At 46.2% G+C, this 18875-nt stretch overlaps 1 protein-coding gene across 1 annotated transcript in view; it reads left to right on the top strand.

Moving 5' to 3' along the window:
* Positions 1–18875, top strand: part of CD81 (CD81 molecule) — a 98657-nt gene that overhangs the window by 52728 nt on the left and 27054 nt on the right. Inside the window, exon 3 of the mRNA XM_070764901.1 lies at positions 12464–12561. Coding sequence (XP_070621002.1) covers positions 12464–12561 — 98 coding nt within the window. The remainder of the gene's footprint in view (positions 1–12463; positions 12562–18875) is intronic.

Below are 18875 nucleotides of genomic sequence, written 5' to 3'. Positions count from 1 at the left end.
TTGACGCGGTCCTAGCCATAAATATTGAATCCGCCCCAAGAACAAGCAAGTAGGTAAGATTTATTGAATAGCAACTGGATCAGCACAACAATAACAAGATGGCTTTTTATACAGCGACTCTTTTTTTAAAATAAGTTTTTATTCACAAATAGAAAAACAATACAATTCAAAAAGAATAGTAAACGACTATTACAAACATGTAATTAAGAGAAAGAAAATAAAGGATAGGGAGAAGAAGGAAAAGGAAAAACCTAGCAAAAAAGAAGAAAGAGAAACAAGAAAGATGGACAGAGAGAGTGAAAAAGAGAGAAAAGAAAATAGAAGAAAAAGAAAATAGAAAAAGAAAGGAAAATGGTTACATAGTACATCATTTCCATTTTGTTTGCATTCCTGGTGAATCAAAAAGCAAACTATATATCTCCTTATTGCTTTATCTAATCCATATATCAATTTTTACATTTTTATTGTTATCAATTATATCCATATATTATTTACTTGTTTATTAGTTATTTCTTCTGGTTTCAAGCCATTCATAAAGATTTTCTCAAATTGTGTAAAAGTATTTCTCTTGTTTATTTTGTAGTTCAAAAGTGAGCCTGGACATTTCAGCGCAACCCATAAGTTTGTTTATAATCATATTATCTGTTGGGAGGTTATTATCTTTCCACATTTGTGCATAGGCTAATGCTGCAGTTATTATACGGATGATCAGGTAGTGTTTTGATACAGCGACTCTTGCTGAGCACAGGAATCAATCTCTTTGGCGAAAACTCCCACCAAAGAAACAACCAATTGCGAATGACCCAGCAGATGCTGGCACAACAAGGGCTTGTGTTCTCTCATCCTTGGAAGATCTCCACCTTTCTACTTGAGATTGCCTTTTTTCTGTCTCTCTACATCAGTGTTTCCCAACCTGGGAGTTGAAGTCCAAATATCTTCAAGCGGCCAAGGTTGGGAAACAACAGCACCCAGATGCCTGGGCAGTGCAGACGGCACCCTTTTTCTTTAGACTAGGATATACAGTATGTCTGTAGTGTTAAATAAGACTCACGGTAATGTAGAGCAGGGTTTCACAACCTTGGCCACTTGAAGATATCTGGACTTCAACTCACAGAATTCCCCAGCCAGGTCCATTTTTTGCCCTCCCCAGGCCTCCAGATGCCAAAAATGCCCTCCCGAAGCTTACGCACAAGCCAAAAATCAGCTGGTCAGCATGCACATGCACACTGGAGCCGAGCTAGAGCAACAGCTCTCATGCCGGCAAATATGGCTCTGCGTACCAACTATGGCACACATGCCATAGGTTTGCCATCACTGCTCTAGGCATTTCCTACTTTTCCATGGACGCTCCTATGTTATGGAACACTCTCCTACCATTGCTAATCTGGCAACCTCCCCCACCCAACCCATTTAGCTTTTCAGATGGCCATCAAGACATAGGTTTATACCCAAATACCGGGGTTGTTATCCAGAAAAGAAGTACAACCAGGAGCAAAAGTATTTCTAATAATCCATTAAACAGAATCTTGTAGTTCTCACCTACTCTCTTTTTTAGAAATTGGAAAACTAGGAACAGTCTCTTGTGAAAATGCTTCTTTTTCCCCCACCTGCAGACTGAGCTGCCTTTTATCACACCATTGCCTAGGCTGTGGGTTTTCTTATCTTAAGGTTACTTCCACACACTTTTAAGGGTTAGAGTGAGGAGGTGCTGGGTTTGTGGTTTGTGGCTGGGTTTTACTGTTCTATGGTTTTTCTACTTCAGGATTTTTATTGCTGCTGTGAGTTGGTGTTTTAAAACAGGCAGGCATCCATATATTTTAAATAAATAAACAAATGCTGGCACTCGTCCTGCTAAACTACTAAATAAGTTAGTAGTTCCCTGTGATCACAATGTGAACATCTTTAGATGTCTGTTTTCAGTTTGATGATGACCCCCAAAAACGCAAGGTAACGCGATGGGCTGTTGATTACAGTTCTATTTTGCCTATAGAAAAGGCTTTCGTCTAATCAGGGCATTTCTTAGTCATTCACTGCTAGTAACCCCAAAACCCAGAGGTGGTATTCAGCCAATTTTAGCGAAATGGTAGTGTAAATTTTGGGTAGTTCAGAGAACCAGCAAATACCACCTCTGGCTGGCCCCACCCCTATCTATTTACTGCCTCCTGAATCCCAGCTGATCAGCTGGGTCTTCTTTTGTTGCCCTGCACTGGAAAATGGAGTTATTATTCATTTATTTATTTATTCGACTTCTATGCCACCCAATCCCGAAGGACTCCGTTGGAAAGAAGGTTAATGAGGTGGAGAGAGAATGGAGATTTTGCAGAATCCTTCCCCCCAGGAGCGGGGAGGAAACAGGGATTTTGCAGTATCCTTCTTCTGGAGAGGGGAAGGAATGGGGATTTTGTAATATCCTGCCACGCCCACCAAACCACACCATACCCACGGATCTGTACTTTTTTAAAAAATTGAATCCCACCACTGCTAAAACTACAAGAGACTTTTCTTATGGGTGGATTGCTTAGTGTTGCAGCAGCTGTATCATGAGTTCATTGATGACTAAGAAATGCATTCTTGGGAAAGAGAAAGCATTAGGGGCTTCCCACCACTTTTTTTTTTGCCAGCCATTAATTCACATGATAAGAGTTCACATAATAGCAATGTGGGCAAACCCAGCAGCTAAAAGAAACATGCCCCCTTTTATTCTAGCTATAGGTAGCGCTCGGTTCATAATAATAATTGGGGCCAGAATTTCCACTACCAAGCGAAGCGGTTATATAGTGTGCAGTCATAAATATGACCACATTGACTATTAACGGCAGTCCTCATTGCCACTTCAACTGATTTCTTTATAGATATATTCTTTTAGAAACTAGAAAAATTCCCTTTCACACTTTTAAGTCCTTTTTAGTACTTGAACACAAGGCTTGCATGAAATGAGATGGGTGGCAAATATTTTTATTTTATTTATTTATTATTTATTTATTTATTTTGTCCAATACACAATGAGGGTTTTAGTGAGCATATATCAATATACACATAGTAAAATACATGATGAAGGTTATAGAGGAGATACTCATAGTAAAATATATCTAAGAAAGAATAGAAAAGAAGATATAGGAATAGAATATATAGGAATAGAATATATAGAATATATAGAATATAGTAACAGAATATATATATATATATATATATATATATATATATATACACATACATATACACATATATACATATATATATACATACATATACACATACATATGCATATACATATACATACATACATATATATATATATATATATACATACATATATATATATATATATATAGGAATAGAGTTTATCATGAAAGAATAGAAGAAGAGATATAGGATATATAGGCGAGTAATAGGACAGGGGACGGAAGGCACTCTAGTGCACTTGTACTCACCCCTTACTGACCTCTTAGGAATCTGGATAGGTCAACCGTAGATAATCTAAGGGTAAAGTGTTGGGGGTTTGGGGATGACACTATGGAGTCCGGTAATGAGTTCCACGCTTCGACAACTCTGTTACTGAAGTCATATTTTTTACAGTCAAGTTTGGAGCGGTTAATATTAAGTTTAAATCTGTTGTGTGCTCTTGTGTTGTTGTGGTTGAAGCTGAAGTAGTCGCCGACAGGCAGGACGTTGCAGCATATGATCTTGTGGGCAATACTTAGATCTTGTTTAAGGCGTCTTAGTTCTAAACTTTCTAGGCCCAGGATTGAAAGTCTAGTCTCATAGGGTATTCTATTTCGAGTGGAGGAGTGAAGGGCTCTTCTGGTGAAGTATCTTTGAACATTTTCAAGGGTGTTAATGTCTGAGATACGATATGGGTTCCAAACAGATGAGCTGTATTCGAGGATGGGTCTGGCAAAAGTTTTGTAAGCTCTAGTAAGTAGTGTGAGATTGCCAGAGCAGAAGCTACGTAGGATTAGGTTTACAACTCTTGAAGCCTTCTTGGCTATATTGTTGCAGTGGGCTTTGGCACTTAAATCTTTTGTTATTAGTATACCAAGGTCTTTAACCGAGTGGGGATTATCTGTGATAATTTGATTATTCAGTTCGTATTTGGTGTTCAGATTCTTCTTCCCAATGTGTAGGACAGAGCATTTGCTAGTTGAGATTTGGAGTTGCCATGTGTTAGACCACTCAGAAACAGCGTCAAGGTCTTTTTGGAGAGTAGTTGTGTTATCGGTGGTGTTGAAGAGTTTTACATCATTGGCGAAGAGGACACAGTTGCTTGTGATGTAATCGCAAAGGTCATTGATGTAGAGAATGAAGAGCGTTGGTCCCAGTACACTACCTTGGGGAACACCGCTTTTAACTGGGACGGGGGTGGATATGGTGCTTCCTATTTTGACCACTTGTTGTCTGTTTGACAGGAATGCTATAATCCATCTGTGGAGGGATCCTGAGATGCCATAGGATTTGAGTTTTAGGAGTAGTTTGTTGTGGACCACTGAATCAAAGGCTTTGCAGAAGTCAATATGAATTGCATCTGTAGATTTCCCTTGATCTAGATGAGTTGTCCATATATTTTTGCAGTGGAGGAGCTGCAGGTTGCAGGATAGTTTTTTTCTGAAACCAAATTGTTTGTTAGAGAGCAAATTATTAGTTTCTAAATGGAGAGTAATTGATTTGTTTATAATTGATTCCATGACTTTGCATGGGACGCAGCATAGTGAAATTGGTTGTAGTTATCTACAAGAGAGGGGTCTCCTTTTTTGAAGATGGGGATGACCATTGCTTTCGACCATAGCTTAGGAAGTGTGCTGGTTCTGAAGGATTTTTCAAAAATTATGCTTAGTGGTTCAGCTATGGCAGAAGAGAGCTTTTTTAGGAAGTATGCACATAGACCATCTGGTCCGACTGATAGAGAAGGTTTAAGGTCACGTAATGCTTTTTCAACTTGGTCTTTAGTGAAGTCTACTTGGGTTAAGTCGTTGAGGGAGTTTGAGGTGCGACTGATGAAATTGGGGGATGAGCCATTGCTGTTAACAAAGACAGAGCCAAAGAAAGAGTTGAAGAGGTTGGCTTTGGATGAATCATCATGGTATTCTTTGTTGTTGGGTCCTTTGAGAGGTGGGATTGGTCTAGAGTCTTTGAGTTTATTGTTGACAAAGTTGTAGAAAGCTCTATTAGATTTGGTGCGTAGGAGGTTTTCCTCTTGTTTGCTGTAGTAGTTAAGGGATTCTGCTTTTATTTGATTGCAAATGCTTTTATATCGGCTTTTGAAGTTGGAAACTTGTCCTTTTTTGTTTTTCCTCCAGAGAGATTTTTTTCTTGTTTGTAATTTTCTTATTGAGATGGGGAGGTTATTTTTTTTGTTTATGGTACATGTTAGAGGTACATGAAGTCTGATAATAATTTTCATTTCGAGTAGGAATGTGTTATAGAGGTCATCAGTAGTGTAGCATTCAGAGAATAGAGTTTTCCAGTTTAATGTTGAGAGGTGGGCTTCAATGAGTTCGTAGTTCGCTTTTTTGAACATCTATTTATCATCTATCTCTCTATAGATATTGAGCCAGGGTGGCACAGTGGTTAGAGTGCAGCACTGCAGGCTACTTCAGCTAACTACTAGCTGTAATTTAGCAGTTCAAATCTCACCACTGGCTCAAGGTTGACTCAGCCTTCCATCCTTCCGAGATGGATAAAATGAGGACCCAGATTGTTGGGGGCAATATGCCGATTCTTTAAAACGCTTAGAGAGGGCTGTAAAAGTCCTATGAAGCAGTATATGTCTAAATGCTATTGCTATCTGATGTTCACTGGCAGTTACCTTATACAGTTTCTAAATACTGATAAACCATTAAGTGATAGAGATCAGAACCATATGCAGAATTAGCCACATAAGTTCCACAATTTTAACAAGAAATCAGATGCACATTACACTTGCTCTCTTGCAACATTTAACTTTTCCTGTTTTTCTGAAACGAAATTCTTAAGAATGTTGCATGAGAATAAGAAAAATATTCTCCCAAACTTCTCCTTATGATAGCACTTTCTTTTTTTGACAAGATTAAGGAGATGAAAGGGCACTCAGAGAAAGGCTATGCCTCTCACACATTTCTAATGAGGCATCTGTTGCCTACTTACCAGCTTCTGGATTTGTTTTGTTTTTCCATTTTAATGTTTTGGCTGTAGTTCTGAATTGTTTCAGCATCCTCCAGCTTAATGATTTCCAAATAACTCTCTGTCTAGATCAGGGGTAGGCAACCTTAAACACACAAAGAGCAGCAAAGGTCCTAACTGGAAGCCCTCTGTTCACTTCTGCAGCCAATCAGAAGTCTAGTTCCCCTACCACAGAGTCTCCTCCTAGTGCAGCATCCTTTCCCTCTACCTATCCTGATCAAAAGCCCTAAAAATTGTGGAGCCGACTGGTGACAGGGAGCTGCAGCAGAGTGATGAAAGAGCCACATGCAGCTCCAGAGCCATGGGTTGCTGGCCCCTGGTTTAGATCAATTGATTCATAACTATGTGGCATTTTAGTCCCATATATCTGAAGAATACCAGGTTTGGGGAAGTGAATTTGAGCTAATTCAGATGCTTCATACTCAATAATAAGATGATAATGTTAAATAATTATACAATACAGGTTTAAGGGAATAGATGTCTCAGAAAGGACAGACTGGTTTCTTCTACAGAGATGACTCTCTAGTTGCTGCCATGGGAGGGAATCATTATGGGGTTTTATTATATGATGGGTTTTTAAATTTTGTAAGCCATCCTGAGTCAGCTACTTGAATTGGGTAGATATATAAATTTGCTTAATGATAGATAGATGATAGGTAGGTAGGTAGGTAGGTAGGTAGGTAGACAGACAGATTTGATTGAATGCCAAGAGAAGCTTGAACATATATTTGGAAGCTAAGAAAATATAATAAGTAAGTACTTATTGCAGTTTTTAAAAACTTTGCTTTTCTCTAAAAAGCTGGTTTAATAATCAAGTAGTGCGTTTTATAGAATAATATATATGGTGTCCCAGGCTTTTCCCATAATTAAACATTCCATTTTTCTCGCTCAATTATTTTGGACTTGCAATTGTTCTGTTAATATAGCATTGCCATAACAATGGAGCTCTTTGGAGAAATCTTATTTGAATGACATAATGGTCCAGTCTTTATCATGTGGCCTCACCTTCTTGCCTTTTGTAAGCTCCTTAAAACCCACCTCTGCCGTCAGGCATGGGGGAACCGAGATATCTCCCCTTGCCTATGTAGTTTTATGTATGGTATGTTTGTGTGTATGCTTTTTAAATAATGGGTTTTTAGACTTTTAATATTAGAGTTGTTATTTTAGACATTTAATATTAGATTTGTTATTGTATATTGTTTAATTACTGCTGTGAGCCGCCCCGAGTCTGCGGAGAGGGGTGGCATGCAAATCTAATAAATAATAATAATAATAATAATAATAATAATAATAATAATAATAATAATACTATTAAAAATCTATGACACTGTCTTTTGATTTGCTCAAATAATGTTGGCTGATGTAGAAGGTCACTATATACTTGGGTGTTTTGCTGTTGTTTGTGTTTCAAATTAAATTGCATAAAATAGTCTCATTTTATTAGTCTACAGTTATCTGCTTGGCTCTGCTGTTAGGGACAAACTCAATAAAGGCTATTTGTCTGTACTTCAGAAAAATTCTGGCTCTACTCCCAATAGCTTCTCAATTATTTTATTGCTTCCTGACTGCCATTAAGTGATCAAATCTCTCTTTCTCTCTTCCCATTATGTTGCATCCTATCCTCTGCTCCCCCTTTTTGCTTTTTGCAAGCTATGCTGACAATTTGGCAGAATTGTTGTGCTGATGCCTTCCAGTGAGAAAACTTTAATTCATCCCGGAGTTCCTCAGATTTCTGGGAACATAAATCCTGTCACATCTACCCAAAATAAGAAAAGGTGTTAGATAGAAACATAGAAGATTGACGGCAGAAAAAGACCTCATGGTCCATCTAGTCTGCCCTTATACTATTTCCTATATTTTATCTTAGGATGGATCTATATTTATCTCAGGCATGTTTAAATTCGGTTACTGTGGATTTACCAACCACGTCTGTTGGAAGTTTGTTCCAAGGATCTACTACTCTTTCAGTGAAATAATATTTTCTCATGTTGCTTTTGAGCTTCCCCCCAACTAGCCTCTGATTGTGTCCCCTTGTTCTTGTGTTCACTTTCCTATTAAAAACACAGATGAAGATGAAATGAAATGTAATGCATGAGATTTCAAAAAAACAAATGAAAAAGTTGCAGCCTTTTCAGTTTATGGATTTCTCCCCCTTAATTGTGATTAAAGGTAAAGGAATCTCTGTGGATTTTACTCCGCTAGTCATTACCGACTTTTAGGGGCACTGCTAATCTCTGTTTCAAGAGCCATTGAGTGGTACCTACCTATTACTGTATTTTTGGAGTATAAGTTGCACCTCCTCCCCCTCCCCCCCCCCCCCCAAAAAAAAAGAGGCTGAAAATTTGGATGTGTCTTTTACTCTGTAGCTTTTTCGAAGCTTTATTTTTTCAGCCCTAATGTGGCGCTAACGATCTTCCCGGTTCTTACCTGCTTGCAAGGGATTTTTTTCATTGCTAATCTTTCCAAAGAAGGTTTTTTTCCAGCCCTATGTCTGGGAGCCTTTTAAAATTGCTGCTTGCTGTGAAGAATGTTTTCTGCAGTCCTAACAAGACACAAACAATCTTACCGTCTCTTAATAGTTTGCAAGCTTTTTCATTGCTACTCTCTCTGAAGTTTTTTTCCAGTCTAAGTTTTTGCAGGCTTTCTTTCATTGCTGCTCTCTCCGAATAAGTTGTTTTTAAGCCCTAACCAGAGGATAAAATAATGTGCTGAAGCTGACCAGACTAAGGATAAATACTTGATAGTAAGATTTCCCCTCCTATTTTCCTCCCCAAAAACTAAGATACATCTTATACTCTGAAAAATAGGATAATCTATTTGTATTTGCATTCCTTCGAACTGCTAGATGGGCAGGAATGGGGCAAATAACAGGAGCTCACCTACTTGGATTTCGAACCGGGGCTGTCTTTAACCACTGAGCCATTGTGTCCCTTTTAGAGAAAGCAAAGGATGCTATATAAAAAAAAGCACCTTCAAGTAAGTGTTGACTCTTAACAACTGCTTGGCAAGTCCCTGCAGTTTCTTTGCCAAGATTTCATACGTTGTTTGCCATTTCCTTCCTTCCTGTGATTGGCCTAAGGTCACCAAACTTCCCTTGTACCTAAAGTGGGATCAGAACTTACTTAATAACTACATCAAACTGGTTCTTTTTAAAAAGATCCTAATAGAACCAAAGAAATGAACAGGCAAGTCTGAGTGATTGATTGATTGATTGATTGATTTGATTTGTATGCCGCCCCTCTCCGAGGACTCGGTTTATATGTCATAAACCAGAGAGAATAGGCCTACATCAAGCTGTATCTTTATCCACTTCTATTCCTTGAAAGTATTTTTAGCTTTCAAACAAGTGGATCTAAATAAAATGTAAAATACAGGCAGTCCTCGAGTTACAGCAGTTCATTTAGTGACCATTCGAAGTTACAATAGCACTGAAAAAAAGAGATTCATAACCATTTTTTCACACCTCCGACCGTTTCAACATCTTCATAGTCCCATGACCAAAATTCATATGCCTGGCAACTGATTCATATTTATGCTGGTTGCAGGGTCCTGGGATCATGTGATCACTTTTGGTGGCCTTCTGATAAGCATGGCCAATGGGGAAGCCAGATTCACTTAACAATCCTGTTAGTAACTCAGTGACTACAGTGATTCACTGAACAACTCTGGCAAATTTCAATTAATAACCATCTCGCTTAGCAGCAGTCATTTTGAGCTCAATCATGGTCATAAGTCGAGGACTACCTGTAGTCAGTGTCGTCCTTGATTTCACTATAGCTTGACATAGGACATGATATGTCTGTTTATTTATTTTATTTTTATTTATTTATTTATTTTGTCCAATACACAATGAGGGTTTTAGTGGGTATATATCTATATACACATACTAAAATACATGATGAAGGTTATAGAGGAAATACTCATAGTAAAATATATCTAAGAAATACTAGAAAAGAAGATATAGTAATAGAACATATCAATGAAAGAATAGAAGAGATATAGGAATAGAAGAAAGGTATAGGAGATCTAGGAGAGCAATAGGACAGGGGACGGAAGGCACTCTAGTGCACTTGTACTCGCCCCTTACTGACCTCTTAGGAATCTGGATAGGTCAACTGTAGATAATCTAAGAGTAAAGTGTTGGGGGTTTGGGGATGACACTATGGAGTCCAGTAATGAGTTCCACGCTTCGACAACTCAGTTACTGAAGTCATATTTTTTACAGTCAAGTTTGGAGTGGTTAATATTAAGTTTAAATCTGTTGTGTGCTCTTGTGTTGTTGTGGTTGAAGCTGAAGTAGTCGCCAACAGGCAGGATGTTGCAGCATATGATATTGTGGGCAATACTTAGATCTTGTTTAAGGCGTCTTAGTTCTAAACTTTCTAGGCCCAGGATTGAAAGTCTAGTCTCGTAGGGTATTCTGTTTCGAGTGGAGGAGTGAAGGGCTCTTCTGGTGAAGTATCTTTGGACATTTTCAAGGGTGTTAATGTCTGAGATGCGATATGGGTTCCAAACAGATGAGCTGTATTCGAGGATGGGTCTGGCAAAAGTTTTGTAAGCTCTGGTAAGTAGTGTTACCAGAGGCTGGTTGAAAGATGAATCTATTCCTTCAGTTCTTGAAAGAAGCCCCTCTTCTTTTGAATCCCTTCATCTCTCCCAGCCCAGTGCACTAAAATGAAGCCTTTGCAAATGGTTTCTTACTGCTCTTCTGGCCTCCAGCCAGTCTACTGAACTCATCGCATTCATGGCAGCAACTCCCACTCTTTTTATTTTATGTGCATCACCGTATAGTCAACAAATGCTCTTGTGGGCCACAAGGTGCCACGATCCACCTAATTCTCCTCAGGGAGGGATTCAAACTTAAATTAAAAATGTTGTTTTTCGTAGCTAAAAATCTTCATAGATTTTTGAGCAGGAGTGCCAATATTTCATTATCTCTGTTCTTTGTCCATATCAAGCATTCAGTTCTCCTCTGTACTTATTATCTGTTGGAGATAACGTTCCAATGGAAGGACACCTCTGTAAGATTTAGGCTGTATTTTGCTACAAAGCTGTGCGTTTGCATCACTGAATATCAATTCTGCTTTTTCATTTTTACCAGTTTTGAGAAAAACTTTGCAGTGTTTCTGTTTTTTTAAAAAGCCAGTTCTATTTATCTCTTCTTGGTGTTTTGTGGAAATAAGATAAATCTTAGATGTGTAAGATAAATAAGATAAAAGAGCTGGGGTGGCGCAGTGGTTAGAGTGCAGCATTGCAGGCTACTTCAACTAACTGCTAGCTGTTGTTCAGCAGTTGAAATCTCACCACCGGCTCAAGGTTGACTCAGCCTTCCATCCTTACGAGGTGGGGAGAATGTGGACCCAGATTGTTGGGGGCAATAGGCTGATTCTGTAAACTGCTTAGAGAGGACTGTAAAAGCCCTATGAAGCGGTATGTGTCTAAATGATATTGCTATTATCTGACTCCAGTGTGATCATCAGTTTTTAAGTTGTTATTTTTTCCCCTTCATATTCCAACAGTACTGTATGTTCAGTACTGTCAAACCATCACCGTCACTCCTCCCACAGTCATGTATTTTGATTTAATTATTGGTTGGTTGTCTTTTGACACAGTCCCAAAAGAAACTTTGTCATAACAACCATTTGTCTAGTGACCATTTAAAGGTACAACAGCAGTGAAAAATGTGAATTATGATTGGTCCTTGCACAATTATCACAATATCCCCATGGTCATGTGATCAAAATGAGGTGGCTTGGCAGCTGGCATGTATTCAAAATGATTGCCCTGTCCGGTGGTCATGTGATCACCATTTGCAATTTTCCTAGCCAGCTTCCAACAAGCAGAGTCAATTGGAGAAATCAGATTTTCTTAACAAAACTTTAACAACCACAAATTCACTTACCAAACACGGCAAAAAGTTCACTTCAGGCACCAACAGAATGCTGAACTAATGTAAAGCTTTCATTGCCATTAGTTTTATGCCTTTAAAAGGGGGTTGACCAATTGCAGCATTGGAAGTGATAATTAAAAGGCTTCCATCTACAGAAGCTCCCTCAATTTGAGTAAGAAATTTGCCTTCCTTCACATCTTTGTGAGGTGGTCCGAAACATCTGATTCGCTACTTTTAGAAAGTTATTCAAAGCACAGCTTATTTTTTTACATCCAATCTGATTCATATTTAGGTTGTTGTCCTCCTGCTGCTGTCTAATTCTGTAATCCAACTTTCACAGAATAGCCTGTTAGCCACATTACAAGTTATGTTCCTCCTGAGTTAATTAACATACCTTTCTTTCATCTTTCCCTGTAGGAATCTACATTTTGATTGCTGTTGGAGCAGTGATGATGTTTGTGGGTTTCCTAGGATGTTATGGAGCTATCCAGGAATCACAGTGCCTTTTGGGAACAGTAAGAGACCTTTTACACACTTGTTTACATTTTCCAGCATTTCCTGTGAGACTTTCATTGAGTTTAATGATCATATTCTGATGGCAAACAGTAAAAAGAGGTAATGATCACAAGGCACTCATATTGTTCCATAGTACAGTGTTTCCCAACCTTAGCAACTTGAAGATATTTGGACTTCAACTCCCAGAATTCCCCAGCCAGCGAATGCTGGCTGGGGAATTCTGGGAGTTGAAGTCCAAATACAGTGGTACCTCAAGATACGAACCCCTCGTCTTACGAACAACCCGTGATACGAACCCGGGGTTCAGAAAATTTTGGCCTCTTCTTACGAACGTTTTTCGTCTTACGAACGCCAAACCCGAACTTCCGGGTTCGGCATTCCGGAGGCTGCTGGGAAGCCCCGCAGCCCGGCTGTCACCTTTTAAAACAGCCGGGGGGCTTCCCAGCAGCCTCCCGAAGCTGAACCCGGAAGTTCGGGTTTGGCGTTCGGGAGGCTGCTGGGAAGCCACCCGGCTGTTTTAAAAGGTGACAGCCGGGCTGCGGGGCTTCTCGGCGGCGGCGGCAGCAGGTTGGTAAGACGGAAAACGTTCAGGAGGCCGCTTTGGGTTTTTGGCTGGGAGGGAAGGCAGGAGGTCCGGCGCTGGGGAAGGGAGTCAGGAAGGTCCTCCTGCTCCCCCCTCAGTGAAAAACACAAAGACGGTCTGCTGCCGCATGACAGGCAGGGCGGAGCAGCATGGAGCAGACCGCCTTTGTATTTTTGGCTTGGGGGGGGAAAGCAGGAGGCGCAGGATCGGGCGGGCGGCGGGCGAGGCGTGACCGAACGGGCCCGGCTCAGGCTAGGACGGGGCGGGCAGCGGCTGGGCGCGGCGGCGAGGGTGCGTCCGACTGCTTGGCTTCCCTCGCCGCCGCAGGCAACGTGCGTTGCGAACTTTCGGGCCGGCCAGGCTCAGTGGATCAAGCCGTGCCTCCTGGGCTTTCCGTCACTGAGCCGGCGAGGCTCAGTGATGGGAGGCGCGGCTTGATCCACTCAGCGGCCCGGAAAATTGCAGCTCGTGTTGCCTGCGGCGGCGAGTGAGGCCAAACCGAGAGCAGCATCACCGCGGCTCCTGGCTCGGTTTTCCCCGCAGCCGCAGGCAACACGGGCTGTGATTTTCCGGGCCGGCGAGGCTGTGACAGGAGGCGCGGCTTGATCAGGGAGGCGCGGCTTGATCCGCTGAGCGGCCCGGAAAATCGCAGCCCGTGTTGCCTGCGGCGGGGAGGGAGGCCAAGCCGAGAGCAGCATCACCGCGGCTCCTGGCTTGGTTTCCCTCGCAGCCGCAGGCAACACGGGCTGTGATTTTCCGGGCCGGCGAGGCTGTGACAGGAGGCGCGGCTTGATCCGCTGAGTGGCCCGGAAAATTGCAGCCCGTGTTGCCTGCGGCGGGGAGGGAGGCCAAGCCGAGAGCAGCATCACTGCGGCTCCTGGCTCGGTTTCCCTCGCAGCCGCAGGCAACACGGGCTGCGATTTTCCGGGCCGGCGAGGCTGTGACAGGAGGCGCGGCTTGATCCGGAAGGCGCGGCTTGATCTGCTGAGCAGCCCGGAAAATCGCAGCCCATGTTGCCTGCGGCGGGGAGGGAGGCCAAGCCGAGAGCAGCATCACCGCAGCTCCTGGCTCGGTTTCCCTCGATGCCGCAGGCAACACGGGCTGCGATTTTCCGGGGCGGCGAGGCTCAGTGATGGGAGGCGCGGCTTGATCCACTCAGTGGATCAAGCCGCGCCTCCCGGGCCTTCCGTCACTGAGCCTGGCCGGCCTGGAAAATCGCAGCCCGTTTTGCCTGCGGCGGCGAGGGAGGCCAAGCCGAGAGCAGCATCACCGCGGCTCCTGGCTCGATTTCCCTCGCAGCCGCAGGCAACACGGGCTGCGATTTTCCGGGCTGGCGAGGCTCAGTGACAGGAGGCGCGGCTTGATCCGCTGAGCCTGGCCGGCCCGGAAAATCACAGCCCGTGTTGCCTGCGGCGGCGAGGGACGCCAAGCCGAGAGCAGCATCACCGCGGCTCCTGGCTCGGTTTCCCTCGACGCCGCAGGCAACACGGGTTGCGATTTTCCGGGCCGGCGAGGCTCAGTGACGGAAGGCCCGGGAGGTGCGGCTTGATCCAGGAGGCGCGGCTTGATCTGCTAAGCCTAGCCACCTTCCCCAAGGAGCCTCCCAACCGCAGAGGAGGCAGGGAGAACTTTGCACCACTTCGGAGCCCAGCGCAGCGCATCGTTGGGAAAACCTTCAAGGAGATAGTGGCAGCAGGAAAGAAACGGGCTCCGAAGCGGCGCAAAGTTATCCTGCCTCTCCACCTCCTACCCCTGCGGCCGCCTTCCCAAAGGAGCCTTCTGGCTGCCCAGGGGGCGGGGTTAGCTTTGTGCCAGGGGAGCGGGGGCTGCCACCCGAGCGCTCTTGCCCAGCGGGAGGCGAAGCACTGGGGTGGGGGGGGGCTGTCGGGACACCTCCTACCCCAGCACTTTGAATCCCGCCAGCCAAGAGGACTCGGGCAGAAGCTTCTGCCAGACACAGGCGATGAGGGGGAAGCTTCTGCCCGAGTGCTCTTGGCCGGCGGGATTCAAAGTGCTGGGATGGGGGTGTCACGACAGTCCCCATCCCAGCACTTTGAATCCAGCAGCTTCTGATGAAGACGGGCGGTGGGCGGGGCGAGCTGCCACAGCCCCTGGCTTCCGCGCCGCCCGTCTTCATCAGAAGCTGCTGGATTCAAAGTGCTGGGATGGGGACTGTCGGGAAACCCCCATCCCAGCACTTTGAATCCAGCAGCTTCTGATGAAGACGGGCGGTGGGCGGGGCGAGCTGCCACAGCCCCTGGCTTCCGCGCCGCCCATCTTCATCAGAAGCTGCTAGATTCAAAGTGCTGGGATGGGGACTGTCGGGAAACCCCCATCCCAGCACTTTGAATCCAGCAGCTTCTGATGAAGACGGGCGGTGGGCGGGGCGAGCTGCCACAGCCCCTGGCTTCCGTGCCGCCCATCTTCATCAGAAGCTGCTGAATTCAAAGTGCTGGGATGGGGACTGTCGGGACACCCCCATCCCAGCACTTTGAATCCTGCCGCTTCTGATGAAGACGGGCGGTGGGCGGGGCGAGCTGCCACAGCCCCTGGCTTCCGTGCCGCCCATCTTCATCAGAAGCTGCTAGATTCAAAGTGCTGGGATGGGGACTGTCGGGAAACCCCCATCCCAGCACTTTGAATCCAGCAGCTTCTGATGAAGACGGGCGGTGGGCGGGGCGAGCTGCCACAGCCCCTGGCTTCCGTGCCGCCCATCTTCATCAGAAGCTGCTGGATTCAAAGTGCTGGGATGGGGACTGTCGGGACACCCCCATCCCAGCACTTTGAATCCTGCCGCTTCTGATGAAGACGGGCGGTGGGCGGGGCGAGCTGCCACAGCCCCTGGCTTCCGTGCCGCCCATCTTCATCAGAAGCTGCTAGATTCAAAGTGCTGGGATGGGGACTGTCGGGAAACCCCCATCCCAGCACTTTGAATCCAGCAGCTTCTGATGAAGACGGGCGGTGGGCGGGGCGAGCTGCCACAGCCCCTGGCTTCCGTGCCGCCCGTCTTCATCAGAAGCTGCTGGATTCAAAGTGCTGGGATGGGGACTGTCGGGACACCCCCATCCCAGCACTTTGAATCCTGCCGCTTCTGCTGGATACGGGCGGTGGGCGGGGCGAGCTGCCACAGCCCCTGGCTTCCGTGCCGCCCGTCTTCATCAGAAGCTGCTGGATTCAAAGTGCTGGGATGGGGACTGTCGGGAAACCCCCATCCCAGCACTTTGAATCCTGCCGCTTCTGATGAAGACGGGCGGTGGGCGGGGCGAGCTGCCACAGCCCCTGGCTTCCGCGCCGCCCGTCTTCATCAGAAGCTGCTGGATTCAAAGTGCTGGGATGGGGACTGTCGGGAAACCCCCATCCCAGCACTTTGAATCCAGCAGCTTCTGATGAAGACGGGCGGTGGGCGGGGCGAGCTGCCACAGCCCCTGGCTTCCGTGCCGCCCGTCTTCATCAGAAGCTGCTGGATTCAAAGTGCTGGGATGGGGACTGTCGGGACACCCCCATCCCAGCACTTTGAATCCTGCCGCTTCTGCTGGATACGGGCGGTGGGCGGGGCGAGCTGCCACAGCCCCTGGCTTCCGCGCCGCCCGTCTTCATCAGAAGCGGCGGGATTCAAAGTGCTGGGGTGGGGGCCTGTCGGGACAAGCCGCGCACAAAGGCCGAGGCAAGGCTGAGCAGGCTGCGAGCGCTCTGCCAGGCGGCCAAGAAGCATTCAGGGCGAAGTGACTTCGCCCTGAATGCTTCTTGGCCGCCTGGCAGAGCGCTCGCAGCCAGCGGGCGGCGGCGGGGGGGGGGGAAACCTCGCGGGGAAGCCGGGCAAGAGCGATCTTCTGCCGGCCATGGGCGAGCGGCGGGGAGTCGCCAATGGCCGGCAGAAGATCGCTCTTGCTGACCTGATGCCTCGTGGTGAAGCCGGGCAAGAGCGATCTTCTGCCGGCCATGGGCGACTCCCCGCCGCTCGCCCATGGCGGGCAGAAGATCGCTCTTGCCCGGCTTCCCCGCGAGGCAGCAGGTCAGCATCCTGGGCGGGCGAGCGGCGGGGAAGCCGGCGGCTGTGGCAGCTGCTGCCCCCCCACCTCCCCGGCTGTTTTAAAAGGTGACAGCCGGGCGGCAGCGGTTTTTTGGGGTTTTTTTTTTGTTGTTGCACGGATTAATAGACTTTACATTGTTTCCTATGGGAAACAATGTTTCGTCTTACGAACCTTTCGTCTTACGAACCTCCTCCTTGCACCAATTAAGTTCGTATCATGAGGTATTACTGTATCTTCAAGTTGCCAAGGTTGGGAAACACTGCCATAGTAGACCTTCCTGTATCAGTAATTATGATTTACTTTATTATTTTGCTACATCCAAAATTAAATCTGACAATAGGCAGGTTCTACCAGTACTGTAAGTAGAAGATTGAATTAGGGGCCTGAGGTTCAGATTATTTTGAAAAAGGTTATACAGTGATCCCCCGATCATTGCGAGGGTTCCGTTCCAGGACCCCTCGCAATGATCGGGTTTTCGCGAAGTAGCGCTGCGGAAGTAAAAACACCATCTGCGCATGCGCAGATGGTGTTTTTACTTCCGCCGCAGCAGCGAGGAGCCAAAGATTGGGGTTTTAAAACACCCGCGCGGCTTACAAACTGAGCCCTAAAGCCAAGCGCCAAAGGCGAACTTCTGCGCTTGGCTTCAGGACTCAGTTTGGAAGCCGCACGAGTGTTTTAACAGGTCTCCGCCAACATGGGGAGCTTCCTAGCACCCTCCCGAGCCCCCAACCCGGGTTTGGGGGGTGCTAGGAAGCTCCCCATGTTGGCAGCGACGTTTTAAAACACCCGCGCGGCTTCCAAACTGAGCCCTAAAGCCAAGCGCCAAAGGCGAACTTCTGCGCTTGGCTTCAGGACTCAGTTTGGAAGCCGCGCGAGTGTTTTAACAGGTCTCCGCCAACATGGGGAGCTTCCTAGCACCCCCCCCCCCGAGCCCCCAACCCGGGTTTGGGGGGTGCTAGGAAGATCCCATTGTTGGCGGAGACCTTTTAAAACACCCGCGCGGCTTCCAAACTGAGTCCTGAAGCCAAGCGCCAAAGGCAAACTGCGCTTGGCTTCAGGACTCAGTTTGGAAGCCGCGCGAGTGTTTTAACAGGTCTCCGCCAACATGGGGAGCTTCCTAGCACCCCCCCCGAGCCCCCAACCCGGGTTTGGGGGGTGCTAGGAAGATCCCATTGTTGGCGGAGACCTTTTAAAACACTCGCGCGGCTTCCAAACTGAGTCCTGAAACCAAGCGCCAAAGGCGAACTTCTGCGCTTGGCTTCAGGACTCAGTTTGGAAGCCGTGCGAGTGTTTTAACAGGTCTCCGCCAACATGAGGAGCTTCCTAGCACCCCCCCGAGCCCCCAACCCGGGTTTGGGGGGTGCTAGGAAGCTCCCATTGTTGGCGGAGACCTTTTAAAACACCCGCGCGGCTTCCAAACTGAGTCCTGAAGCCAAGCGCCAAAGGTGAACTTCTGCGCTTGGCTTCAGGACTCAGTTTGGAAGCTGCGCGAGTGTTTTAACAGGTCTCCGCCAACATGGGGAGCTTCCTAGCACACCCCCCCCCCGAGCCCCCAACCCGGGTTTGGGGGGTGCTAGGAAGCTCCCATTGTTGGCGGAGACCTTTTAAAACACCCGCGCGGCTTCCAAACTGAGTCCTGAAGCCAAGCGCCAAAGGCGAACTTCTGCGCTTGGCTTCAGGACTCAGTTTGGAAGCCGCG

Source organism: Erythrolamprus reginae, chromosome 1, assembly GCF_031021105.1.
Source record: "Erythrolamprus reginae isolate rEryReg1 chromosome 1, rEryReg1.hap1, whole genome shotgun sequence".
NCBI classification, from domain to species: domain Eukaryota; kingdom Metazoa; phylum Chordata; class Lepidosauria; order Squamata; family Dipsadidae; genus Erythrolamprus; species Erythrolamprus reginae.
Note: the sequence above shows the minus strand (reverse complement) of the source record. Positions and strands in the feature narration are given on the sequence as shown.